The sequence below is a fragment of the Strix uralensis genome, chromosome 27 (genome assembly GCF_047716275.1).
Source record: "Strix uralensis isolate ZFMK-TIS-50842 chromosome 27, bStrUra1, whole genome shotgun sequence".
Taxonomy (NCBI): domain Eukaryota; kingdom Metazoa; phylum Chordata; class Aves; order Strigiformes; family Strigidae; genus Strix; species Strix uralensis.
Window position 1 is genome coordinate 5375963 of NC_133998.1, and position 13133 is coordinate 5389095.

The 13133-nt window shown below is 42.5% G+C and overlaps 1 protein-coding gene across 5 annotated transcripts in view; it reads left to right on the forward strand.

Annotated features, from left to right (window-relative positions):
* The window catches only part of CRTC1 (CREB regulated transcription coactivator 1), a 49992-nt gene that overhangs the window by 29246 nt on the left and 7613 nt on the right, over positions 1–13133 (forward strand). For 2 of the 5 annotated variants that reach the window (XM_074851781.1, XM_074851776.1), the window contains 5 exons: positions 2860–2996; positions 3566–3817; positions 6063–6164; positions 11398–11484; positions 12321–12501. In XM_074851781.1, coding sequence (XP_074707882.1) covers positions 2860–2996; positions 3566–3817; positions 6063–6164; positions 11398–11484; positions 12321–12501 — 759 coding nt within the window. The remainder of the gene's footprint in view (positions 1–2859; positions 2997–3565; positions 3818–6062; positions 6165–11397; positions 11485–12320; positions 12502–13133) is intronic. The other 3 variants (XM_074851778.1, XM_074851779.1, XM_074851780.1) reach the window with 3 other exon arrangements.

Genomic DNA, 13133 nt, shown 5'->3' on the forward strand with positions numbered 1-13133 from the left:
TGCTTTTTTTGGCCTTTTTTTGGTTTATTTTATGCAAAGGACATCGGGAGAGACTAGCATCCAAAGCGTGCCTCCCTTGTAATTCATCGTACTTAACCCCAACAGCACTTGTGTTATGAAAAATCTTCAGTAGGCCTTTTGTTTTCATTCCTGTAAAATGGCTTTTTTTCAGTGTGAGGATTCTTTTGGAGAGAGAACGTTGCTTGCTTCATCTGAAGCAGATTTTCTCTTTTGAGCAATCAAGAATAATGTCGGAGACTTTACAGGGCGCCCTAGGTTTTGTAAGCTGGACTGCTTAAGTTTTGAAAATATCCTGAATATACAGGCTACATAATGTAGCGGGGCTTTAGGAAATGATACCAAGTGCACACCTGAATTTCTCACAGCTCTCGCTGTGGTGCCTTTGTGTTGAAATTGTTGCCTTCTGAGCCGTGTAGTTTTTGTTGCAGATTCTTCTCGAGTGTTGCATCTGTTTGAGCTGTTCAGCGTGGCAAGTCTGAGTTATGTTTGTTGGGGTTTTTGGACTTTGGCAATACTGATAATTTTATTAAAAAAAAAAAAAAGAAAACAACCTACAAACAAATATTATTTGCCATGTGGTAATTTGTATTATTTGTACTGGTCACCTGGTAATTTCAGGATGTGTAACATTATGGGCAAATAGCCTGGTGATTGTTATTTTTTTAAATAATTTCACTGGGTCATACTCAAATAGTTGTGAAGAGGGTTGCATTTTTTTATTGTCAGTGACAGTTGCAGTCAGTTGATTCCTAGAATAGAAATGAGGCATTGTATCCAAAAATACAAGTATATTTCCTGTGTTAGGCCGGCTTCCCTCACCCACTTAAAAATCCTCTTATATATTGGGAAAAGGAAATAATTCTAATCAGGTTCATGTAGTGTTATGACTGAACAGTTATATTTAAGAATGAAGCAAGAAGACAGCTTAACTGTTTGAGTACAGAGTAGGTCAGCAGCTTTCAGCATCCTTTAACAAGTTTTCTGGTCTCAAAAGAAACTACACAAAGTTTCAGAGGTGGGCTGTCACACAAGTAGAACTTAGCGAGCCTGTGCTGAGAGCATTATCCTGTGTATAAAAAGAAACAACCTACTTGCATGGAGTTAGGCCAGATTGGGTCGCTACATTTTCTGCCGTACCCATAATTAGCAAAGTAAACGGTGTAAAACCAAACTGGTAAGTATATAATTGCTTTGAAAACATTTCCTGATCTATCAAAGACATAACAAATTAAAAAGATACACTCATTGATGATTTTCCTGCTTCTCTTTTGGAGACTATCCCATAGTTTAATCATTGGCATAGTCAGTGTTTGGTGCTTTTTTAACTGATTTTGTCCAAACTGTCCTTGCCTCTCTTTATCTTCTAGCTCTTTAGCAGAAAATGTAAAGGCTTTTGAACCTTTTGCAGGAGCTCTGTGCGTTGCACAGGCCTGTCCTCAGCAGCCCCAAGAAAAGGTGGGGAAACAAACACCTGTCAGGTTACAAAGAACAGCCAGCCATTGAAGACTCCACGTTTGTGCATTTGGGTTTGTCAGTTCGCTGACATGTTCCGTGAGACGGTGTTGATTTTGAAAACATGGCAGGGGAAGCCAGGCAGTCTTCAGAATCTGCGCGGTTTGAGCCAGTTTGCCTGCTGGCTCCTTGGCAGCCTGGACTTCCTGGCTCCCTGGCAGCCTGCCTGGAAGCCTTGAACATTTGCCAAGTGCCTAGGAGCTTGCAGGCTCTTGTGAATTCCTCCTTTCTGGCAGCTCAGGAAGAACAGCTCACTAGCTAGATTGTCCTGAAATCACTTTCCAGGGTGTCTCGGTTCCTCTAGGGTAAGGCAGAAAATAGGAGGGGTTTCAAAACTTCCAGATTTTTGTCTTGAATTTGAAGAAAATTACAATACTTGAATTGTTTATCACTACCCCCTGCCTAGGTCATGACTCTTTAGAGTGTGAAGGATATTTCCTGCCTTCCTGTGCCCAGGTATGCTATTAAAAATGGAGTACTTCCTGTGTAACCAGTTTTTCTGCTGCATTTTCCTAAATAGGTGTTTGCTTTTATAATATCATAGAATCACAGAACGGTTTGTGTTGGGAGGGACCTTAAAGCCCATCCAGTCCCACCCCTCTGCCATGGGCAGGGACACCTCCCACCGTCCAACCTGGCCTTGAACCCTTCCAGGGAGGGGGCAGCCACAGCTTCTCTGGGCAACCTGTGCCAGGGCCTCCCCACCCTCACAGGGAAGAATTTCTTCCTTATATCTCATCTAAATCTCCCCTCTTTCAGTTTAAAACCATTGCCCCTCATCCTACCCCTACTCCCCCTGATAAAGAGTCCCTCCCCAGCTTTCCTGTAGCTCCCTTTAAGGACTGGGAGGAAGTTCCCATATCTCAGGTGCCCTCTGATAAGCCTCGTTACATGATCTGTTATCTTTCTCCTGAAGTTTGAGCCCTTACAAATAGAGCAGGACGTGCTTTTCCCGGGTCCAACGTGTGCAGCCCGGGAGGGGTGCGAGAACAACACCTATGGTTTCTGTAAAGCACTGGAGATGCTCTGCCTGTTTCAATTTCAAGTCCATATTTGTGCATGAACCTGAACAACCAGGACTGGTTTTGGTCCAGGATAAACCACAGGGATCTTCCTCTCATCCTGATGCTCTTCAGCCTGACAAAATTAATTGCGAATTAGCTAACGAGTTTCCGCCTGATTGGCTGAGGCGCATTCAAGCACTTTGCATTAAGTGGTTGTCCACTTACACCATTCATTTTTCATCGTTTCGGTAATTACCTCCATACAAGTATCAATAAACCAGTGCCGTGTTCCTGTTTAAGCTGGTTTGTTCCTTCCTGGCAGGAATGACGACGACGCCGGCCCCTTCCCAGCAGCACCGTCAGCCAGCCGTCAGCCCCCTCTCGTTGAGCGCAGACTCAAGACGACCACAGTCACAGCAAATGTCTCCTACGCTTTCCCCTTTGTCACCAATTACTCAGGTAGGAACTTACTTGGAGAATTAAAATTTTTCAATCTTGGATTTATTATTTTACCTAGGGAGAAGCTGGCTGTAACTTCATCTCTTTCGTTCTGTAATTTTCTTCTTCAAATGTTTTCATTAATTCAGAGTCTTAAAAAGGGAGAGGTTTGTAGAGGGGACAGGTTTTACTTCCACTTTTCTAGAACCGTGGTGAAAAACATCTATTAGGACACTTTTCTGTAAGGGTATTGTCCCAAAGTTAGTTTTGAAATTTGAAAGACATTTCTCTAATTCACGAGAGAAGCTCAATCAGCTTTTTTAATTGATTTGATAAGTGTGACTGCGTGACTGACTGGGTTATCAATTTCTGAGCTGGACATTCAGCTGGACTTCTAGAGCATTTGTTCGTTGTACACTGGAGGTGATATTAAGTCTTTTGAAACGTGTTCTTGACTGTTTCTGAACCTTTAGGTAACATTTCTTAAATGCGAGATGAGATAGTCCAGTTCTCTTGGTGTGAAACTTGATGTTCTTAAAAATAAAGGGAGTTACCTGCCAACATGGATGATTTTGGTTCTTCTTTTCAAGGCCGTGGCTATGGATGCATTGTCTCTGGAGCAGCAGCTTCCCCCATATCCATTTTTTACCCAGACAACTTCCCAGCAACAGCAGCAGACCCAGGTGGCAAGTACCCTGCCTCAGAATACTCCTTTAATGCAGACCTCTGGTTTACAGCGAGGAACACAGCTCCCCCCACTCTCCGTCACGGTACCTTCTTCCATCCCCCAGTCACCTCCGGGTAGCCAGACCCAACCGTCAATGGGAATAGACATCAACTCGGTAAGCGGGGGCGCAGCTGAGAACGGTAGAGCTTCCCTTTGAAAGCCTGGTAGCGTACAGCGTGGTCTCAGAGATCCAGCTGGACAGCCCTCCTGAGAAGTGTTACACTTAGGCGGAGTCTGAAGTAGACCCAGAATGGGTTTGGTTGAATCCCATTTCACTGTTTTATAGAGGAAAATTCGGGTTTAAGTTGTGCTTAGGGTGGCCGTAGTTTCATAAAACCGTGTCCCTTATGACTCTGTGTTTGATTAGACCAGCTTAAATATATCAGCTTTTATTTCATACCGTGCTGCTGCCGTTGCACTGATACGTTTTCAGGCTGTTAAGTGCAGTGCACCCCCAACACAGTCCATGTTACAGTGTGCTATAGACCGGAGGCGTTGACAGGAAAAGTCCTAAAAGATAAAGAAACCTGCTAACAAGCATTTTCCAAAAGTTGGAGAGAACCAGGTACTTCCTAAACTTTCTATATTTAGAACCCTTTCATTTTAAGGAATTTTTGAGCGTATGTTATTATCTTCAAAAATTGGATTTCTGGCTGCCTTGCGATGCCCAGAAGAAATGGAGTGTATACATACACACACCAATGGTTTATGGACAGATTTCTTTTCTCGCTTGTTTTAACATGGTCTGTTATGAAATGTTCTGTCTGTCTCAGCATATGAAAATCCAAAAGGCAGAGCAGGATCAGGGTTACAGGCCAGTTAGGGAAGAATGTCACAGCTCGTTCTCTGCTCATTCTGCCCTGCTCTGTAGGATGTTGGTTGTCTGACATGTTGTGTCCTCCTGGTAGTGTCCTAGTGACAGTAGCTGGTTTGAGAATGAGAAGAAACAAACCATTGTGTATTGATCTAGCACTTCATCGTGGATTTAATTTGTGGATGAAATTTTTAACCCTTTGTGCTGATAAGTGCTTCTTGAAAGAAGCTGCTTCCCTTTCAGGGTTGGAAGGGGAAGAGGGAAGGACAAATCCAGCAGTGGAAAGGACACCGACCCACTCAAAATGTGGCCCAGTGTTTTGATTCTAATACGTAGCCTCCAGTACAGATGATTCTGATTTTCATTCTTTGCTTTCTGTGTTGCTTTCCTCATCCTAAACTTCTTTATGACCTTAACTTTTAGGGTGCTGTGCTTACCTTTTAAAGCAACTGAAATCGTACATAAATACACTTTAAATTTAAAGCTAGTTTATTGGAAAGCCTTTTGAGCTGTGTTACAGTCTCACTGACAGCTTTTATGTAGTTTTTATAAAGCAGTGCTGAAATTCATTTTGCTGTAGTTCGGACATCTGCTTAAAGTGTGTAAGTAGGAATGCATAGCAAAAAGGGTTAGGACACATTTGGTTGAGATGTAGGGAATTCAGTGTCAGAAAGCACTGGCAGTGCAGCGTTCTCCCCCGCTGCAAAGCTATCTGATTAAATTACTCCTTTTCATAGAACTACTGGATTGCAGGTTTTCCTCAGTCATCTGTTAGCTTCTAAAGGAAGTATAATGAGAAGAGCAGTTCTTACTATTTATGTTAATTAGTGCAACATTCTATTTAAATGCCATTAAGATTATTAATTTGTTCAAATCCAGGGTTCTTTATGACTAAAAGAAGGTAAATCTTTGAAAATGTGTTCTCAGGGCGACTGAGAACAATGTAAATATAACTAATATAAACCTTCAAAACATAATGTGAATTCTCAGACAACGTCTGTTCCGTGTCCTGGGGTAAAATGCAGCTTTGAGAAGGGTTTCAGTCTGCATGGTTCTACACTTCAATCTTGATAAACACCGAGGCTGTTTAAGACTAGGCAGAGTAATATGAGAAGGATTTCCAGAGCAGCGTAAACACAGGTTAAGAATGTGTGGGTATGGCGGTTGGATTGAAGAATAAATTACATTATTTTCGAGTTATTCCCAGCTTTCAAGACTTCTTTTTTGTAAATCGTTGGCTGACCAGATTTTTATTTTTTTTTTAATTGAACGTAACTGAGAACAGTGAGAAAATGCTTCAACAGTTTTGCTTGTACAACAGCACTGCCCTGCTCTCAGCCATTCAGTCAGACAAGGCCATGCCCCGCTGATATCTTAACTCTCTCCTTTTTGCGGCATTGTTCACAGTAATTGTGTCTTCATACATAGCCAAGAGCTGCTGAAGAGGATGGTTTCTCCCAGCTTCCTCGACCTGTATACGCCAGAAGTTTATAATTTTCCAACCTTCCATCAATCCCATGGTCTTTAATTCTGTGTTGTTCTGTAGGCTTCACTCCAGCAGTACCGCAGTAATGCTGGATCCCCAGCCAACCAGTCTCCCACCTCTCCTGTCTCCAATCAAGGCTTCTCTCCTGGCAGCTCCCCTCAAGTAAGGGACTCTGTGCTTCCACAGGCCTTGCTTCTTGTGTTTGTTTTCAGTTGAGTCTCTCCATTACTGACCCATAGTTGTCTCACTGTAATTGTACGTGCCTCATGCATTACTGATGTCTCATCTTGTTTGCAGTTTCATTCAGTTCCAGAGTTTTTCAATAGCTGGTGAATTGCCTTTTTATTGATCAAAGCTGCTATTTGAATGCTATTAGAACTCAGTTATTTCTTTGGGGTGCACTGTGGACAGAACCTCCAGGTAGACCCCTTTCAATTAGCAATATCGTGTAGGAGCTGACAGATCAGGTTGGGAGGGCAGGGGAGAGAGAGAGAGAGAGAAACTTAAGTGCCTCTTGCAGCAGAATAACTCCTGTGGCACTAAATATCCCTTGTGTGGCCAAATGTGTTTACATCAGCACCTTTTTTTACGTGGAAACATACACTTTGAAAGAAAATGCTGGAGGAAATGCTCTTGAAATTGGCAATTGTATCTTGTGGCTTGCAAGTAATGCGTTAGTAAGCACGCTCTCTTGCATGCTAGCTGGTTTTTCTTCCTGTGTATGTATATACTCATACATCCACACGTCCTAGAGGCAAGTCAGAGCTTGGGGTGTGTGTTAGCCTATGAAGGGCAATTTTTCTCTGCCAGCAGCAAAGACAGGTAAAAACAAGGCAGACTTTGGGGGTGCCCCTAATGCAAGGGACTGGATTTTCCGTACAGAAATAATCTGATGCTGCTAAAATAGCTCCATATGGCTGCCCTTTTCCTAAATCCCACCTGTAGGAACGAGGTGCAGGAAGTTCTTCCAGAGCATCACAACAGAGTCTGAAAATACATTTTCTGTTTCATCGTTTAACGTTTAAGGCTGTAAGGAGGATCCTATCTAAATAAGTGCTGCCCCTTCATGGTTCCAAAGCTGAAGCTTCGTCTCTCCTTGCCATTAGCCAGAGACAGGTCACTGGTAAGCTCAGTACTAGATCCGAGTGTCAGGACTGTCTGGATTTTCTTAACCCTTGCTTAACTGCTTCTTAACTTCTCTCTCTTCTGCCTGCTTCTGCCAGTTCTGCTGTGTTCTGTGTGTGGCTCAAAGAAAACAAGCGAACTTACTCCTCTAGGCTGTCATGTAGAGCAAAGCTGTTGCCAGTCTTGCTGCAAATTCTCAGGTCCAGTTCTCATTTGGGCAGTGCATCCGATTTTGATTTTTTGCATTGATTTTCTTTCCCCCTTGACTTCTCAATAACTCTTTCTTGGTTTTGTCCACAGACTTGTTGCCACTGGTCAGTCCAGAGTACTGGAGTGCAGCCAGTGCTCCCCAGTGGAGCGCACACTTGACTGTCATTTTTCCTGCTGGGCCTGTTTTATCCTGTAAACTCTTGCTTAGGTTCTGCTGTTTTCAAGTGGGACACCATAACTCTGCGTGAAAGGAAGCGGGTTTATTAATAGTGCCTACTTTCGTATTGGCCTCTTAAAAATACCCACACAATTCTTTATTTTTGCTAAATTAAAAACGAGACAGCTTTCCTGCCTCCATCAATGAACTACAAGCGAGTAGTGGCGAGCGAGCTATCTGTGGTGGTGGTTGCAAATACTGAGCGTGGAGAGAAGCAATGGGGGAAGAAAAAAGAGTTCGGAAGAAAAATTTGGGTTGGTTGTGATTATGGGGGCAGCTCCCAAATAGCAGCATCCATTAGACTGTAGAGTAATCTGCCAAAAGCAAAGGCAGATTGGTTGCAACAGCAGAATATGCCCATTGTGGAACAGTCTGGCACTGGCTGACAAGAGTGGAATAAAGTAGGTGTGACCGGGTAGGCGTCCTCCACTTGCTCCTGTTCCTCTGATTAATTTTAGGTTAAATCGTTCTGCAGCGTATCAGTACGATGAGTGACGTGCTCTAAAAATAGAAACCTGTGGTTTGATTTTATCACATACGGTTCATTCACCAGAAGTTATTTTTCATCTTTCCACATCTCCAAATCTATTTGCTCTTGTGTTTTAGATGTGTGTTTGTTACGAAGGTCTTCCTGTTCAAACACGAATTGAAAAGCTCTGCTTGTAGTTCTCAGCTTTGTGTTTGCATGGCTTTTCATTGACAATGGCTTGTTTATTACTACCTCGCTTTTCTCCTCTAACACCTGGCATACTGTTCCAATTAGACAGAAATCTGCTTTTTTTAGTAGAATGGCTGTATACTGGATAATATGGTATGTATTTTTAGATTAATAATTTAAGCCAGGGGTTTTGTGGTTTGGGGTTTTTTTTTCCTTGCAGTCACCACATCATTAACCCAAGAAGATGTACTGTTGACAAAACAGACCTCGTCTAGTGTTTCTGGAGGAGATGGTGTTAGCAAGATGTTTTTCACAGGGTTGTCGATAAATTATTCTGGGACTCTGAAGTGTTGAAGTAATGACATTTCCAGTTGATTTCCTTTGGGACTTTCAGTGCTTACAGATGTAATAACCAGTATAGTTCGGAGATGAGGAATAAATACAGGCTGGTATGTTTTGTTAGGAGTTACTAAAACAGAATTGCACTAATAGATTTTGGTCTTCTGTTTATTATTTTTCACGTTGCCCAAACTTTTTAGGATGGGAACAATGCTTAGTGGAATGCAAACATTTTAGGTTTTGCCCTACTTCTGAAAAGCTCCAGTAAAAATGAAATGTCGGAAGTTAAAGGGAAAAAAAAAAAAGCAAGCCTTGATCCTCTTTGGAGCTCTCGAATAGCAATTGTATTTCTCATGCTGGTCCAAACTGGCTTTGATTCACGTCGAGTACGTGACATCCTGAAGCGCACATTTTTCATTAGAAATTGTTATAAAGCATCACACAGTTTTGAAGCCATGCCTGCCACTTAAGACGGGAACGATTTTCCTGTGATAGAGTTAAGCTTGGCTGGTCCTGATGTGCTTGCTTGAGTTAGCTCTAGGTTGACTCCATTATTTTTTTTTTTAAGAAGAAGAAGGTAACACATGTGGCGGGTTGAATAATGTGGAGACTGAGTAGTTGATCAAAGTGTAACTGGGCAGCAAATAGGATGTCGGTGGTTTAAAGAAAAGTGTGGGGTTTCTTTTATTTAAGTAGTGCTTGGCTTTTTCTCTTATCAGGTATAATGTGGCTCTTGCTTGTGTTGTTTGATAATTTCCTCGTAGCCCTGTCTCATGCGAGGGATAGAGCAGCCACGGTAGTTTTGAGGACCGGATGATAAATTGGAAGACTGGTTCCAATAATAACCATTTTCTATTTTTACCTGCTTCTAAGGAGGGTGTTAAGCTGCAAAGATGTCATTATTGTTCTGTGGTCATTGCTGTGACAGATCATAAATGCCCAGGAAAGTGAATCAAAATCTTATTTTTGTCCGTAAAACCCTATTCTTGGCTCAGGCTCCATTTAATCAGTATTGAGGATGAGCTGGCTTCGTTCAGTTAAACCATTTCTTACTGAGAAGTCACCGTCACGATCTTCTCTGACAGAGATGTGGGGCAGTTGCCTGCTACCTCTTCTGACTCTGCCAGTGTCGCACTTTAACGTGCAGCACCGTGGAGGTCGTAAGGCTGGTGTTTCCAGTGTTGGGACGTTATCCAGCAGCGCTGTTCTGCAGCAAATTTCTCTCTTCTCCAAGTGCATTCAGATCGTTCCCTCGCATGCAGCCGGTGGGAAGTGCTTCGCGGGGACGCTCGGGGCCGTTCTTGGATCCCGCAGGATCTGCTCAGCGAGGGGTTTTGTAGCACGCGCAGCATGTGCTGAACTTTCAGCCACCTTCCCCCACAGAGTCTCATTCTGGGGCTGTGAATTCCTCCCTTGATGCCACATTTATCCATATAACGTGATAGCTGAGGATTCTGGCTGAAGGTGGCAAGGTTTTTGTTTGCTTTAAAAAGAATATATTGTTGCTTCTCTCCTGATAGTCGCCTCTCATAGAGGTTGCGGGCAATTAATTTATTTTTTTTATATACAAGACTTCTTTGCCTTGCATGCAACCTGCAAATAAGCTGCACTGAGATATGCTACTGATGCAGGAGGGAGAATGTTTAAAATGTGATGTTTGCTGAAATTTTTATGTTCACTGTTGTGGACATCATCCGGTGGTTTTTTGAGTATCTTAATCTTTGGCTGTGTTCAGTGCTCTTAACGGTGGTGGCTGGTGTAACTCTGTTCTGATACTTCCTAAGCTTTTGCTTAATTTCATATGCTGCTTAGGTTTTTAAGGAGAAAATTTGTAGCCTTCCTCTTTTCATGTGTAGATAAACCAGCTGGAAAATGCTATGCAAGGTATCGAGGTTTTTTTCAAGATTGATACAAACTCTCTGTGTAAATTGTCTTTTATAGGCACCATCTTTTATAGATGCTCTCTGTCAATAGGTGGAGTTTTTCAGCTGGAATATCAGAATTTGTCAGTTTTAAATAGAAGTCATCTCTCTGTGATTTCTTTTCTATCTGGCAATTCTATGGGACAGTACTGAATAGTATTAAAACATTGACCTCGAATTCTTGGTCACCTTTAGAATAATTGATAAATGATGGAGGATAACTGATAAACGCTTGTCGTGACAGAGGGGACATTAAAATTAGCAAGGCTGAGGAATTCCTCCTGAGATTCTTGCCTTTGAACTGCTGATAACATGCTTTACTGGGCTTTCTCGTTAACTTTTCTGAGCTGCAGCTAAAGAGAAATGACTTTAAAACGTCCGTTTTGTTTTGGCATGTTGTTGTCTCGGTGGCTGTTCCGTGAACACGAGGTCGCAGGGACAGTGAGCGGCCACTACCCGCGTGCTGGCAATCAGCTTTGCATTTTGTTTTAACGTGCAGTTTACTGCTGTGTGGGGTTTGTCTTTCACACACACACACACACACACACAAAAAAAGTTCACAAAAAAGCTGAAGTTGCAGAGTGCTTTTGTTCTTCTTTTTGTTTCTCGTGTTACCTAGTGCACTCGTCTGTTTTCATAAATCAGAAGTTTTCTGTGTTGTATGTCCTCCGTGAGGAAGTTTGTTTGGTTTACTTGACTGTATTTTTGTGCTTACCAAGAGGCAGCGTAACGTGGAAGGATTTGTGTGTTGGAGGGGAATACTGACTGTGTTTTGAATTTGCTGGTGGTTAGTGGTTGTTAATAATAAAGGGCACTGCTAACTAACTGTGAGAAGAATCGGTCGGAAGGCTCGAGCCACTCGCACACCGTGGGTACGTCTGTTTGTGAGATTTTTGCACCATAAAGACTCTGTTTTGTTTTCAGCATTCTTCCATTCTGGGGAGTGTATTTGGTGACTCCTATTATGATCAGCAGATGACAGCTAGGCAGGCTAATGCCCTATCCCATCAGGTGAGCAAATTCATCTCAGATTTTCAGCTATATTTCGGCCACTTTCAGCTTAAAATAAATATAGATCAACTTCTGATTATTATATGTGAGATCACATTTTGTCCATATACTTTTACTTCTGTTATTTTTAGTTTGCAATACACAGGATTTATTTTCTTTTTTTTTTTTTAATTTTTATTCCCCCCTCCACTCTTTCTTCCCCTTCCTCCTTCTTAGCCATTGTAGCAGATGTTTGTAAAGGTGTTCTGCCAAGTTTACTGGATTAAAAATAATGAAAATAGATTAAAAAAACCCCCACATCTCTGGCCATAGTGGCATTTAGGAAGGATTCACTTGTAGGTGGTAACAATATTTACTCCTGAATTTGGCAAACAGCTCATGCATGGTACCAAAACCTAGCAAGCAGACCCCTGCCTTCGTTAGTTCGGCCAACCAGCGCATCGATCTGTTCGACTGTGCAAAATGCTCTGGTAGCAGGGAAAAATAAGACAGCTTCTGAGAGGTGGTGCTTGATGGGCAGATCCCTGAGGTAGTAGCATGAATTATGGGGTTTTTTACTTTGTTTTAAAGCTACCTTTTCTTTTGTTCTTACGGTATCGAAAGCAGCAATTTTATTTTTGCATCCACCCCCTCCTCATTCCCCTGCACTCTGAAATTGGCAGTAAACTATTCTGGAAAGTTAAGTGAAAATAGACCATATTTGATCAACAAAACCTAAAGATGAATTTGTTTGCCTGTCTCTTTCAACGTTACTTCCCGTACTTGAGCTCTGTAAGTTGTTTTGCTGTATTTCTTCATGGTTAGAAGTAACAATTCCTTTGTGCCTTGGTCTTCAGCTTGAACAGTTTAACATGATAGAAAACGCCATTAGTTCCAACAGCCTGTACAGCCCTTGTTCCACCCTTAACTACTCCCAGGCCGCCATGATGGGACTTACCGGCAGTCATGGCAGCTTGCAGGACTCGCAGCAGCTGAATTACTCCAGCCATGGAAACATCCCCAACATCATTCTTACAGGTAAGAAAAATCACAGACTTAACCCACAGGTAAAAACATCCCAGTGTCGGTGTTTCTCTGTTGTGCAACGGCTCCCTTGGAGCCAAGAAAGGAGAAGCGTTGAAGGTTTTGTTTCACCTGGTGTAGAGGTTCGTGTTAGCGGTCTGGTGCGTCTCCCGAGTGCTGGGGAGCCCGACAGCCTCGTTTAATCCCAGCAAACAGGTAGAGCTGCAATGGCAGCACTAATTATCTTACAGATTTTCCCTGCCTCTGAATTTACTGGGTCCTCTGCCGCAGTGAGGGAGAAGCGGTGAAAGCTGAACTCCTTCCTCTGCTGCTCTGCTCGAGCTTGCCAACAAAGGATTTTTTTAGTGTCACATATGGTAGCGAATCTGGTCACAGTTGGACATTTGGAAACAATTTCTGCACAGGCCACTGAGAAAACTGTAGTTCAGTCCATACTTCAGCCAAGGATTCTTGCTGATTAGAATCACATAAATTAAGGTTATTCCTCCTAAACCGAAGGGAGAGAGACTCAAGTGACACCTTTGTGGCTCCTAAATATGAATTTTGCTTTGTGTTGGGTCATTGTGATGGGTTTGAGATGCTCTGACAAATCTGTAATTCATCCAGGTGGAAATGAGGATAGACGT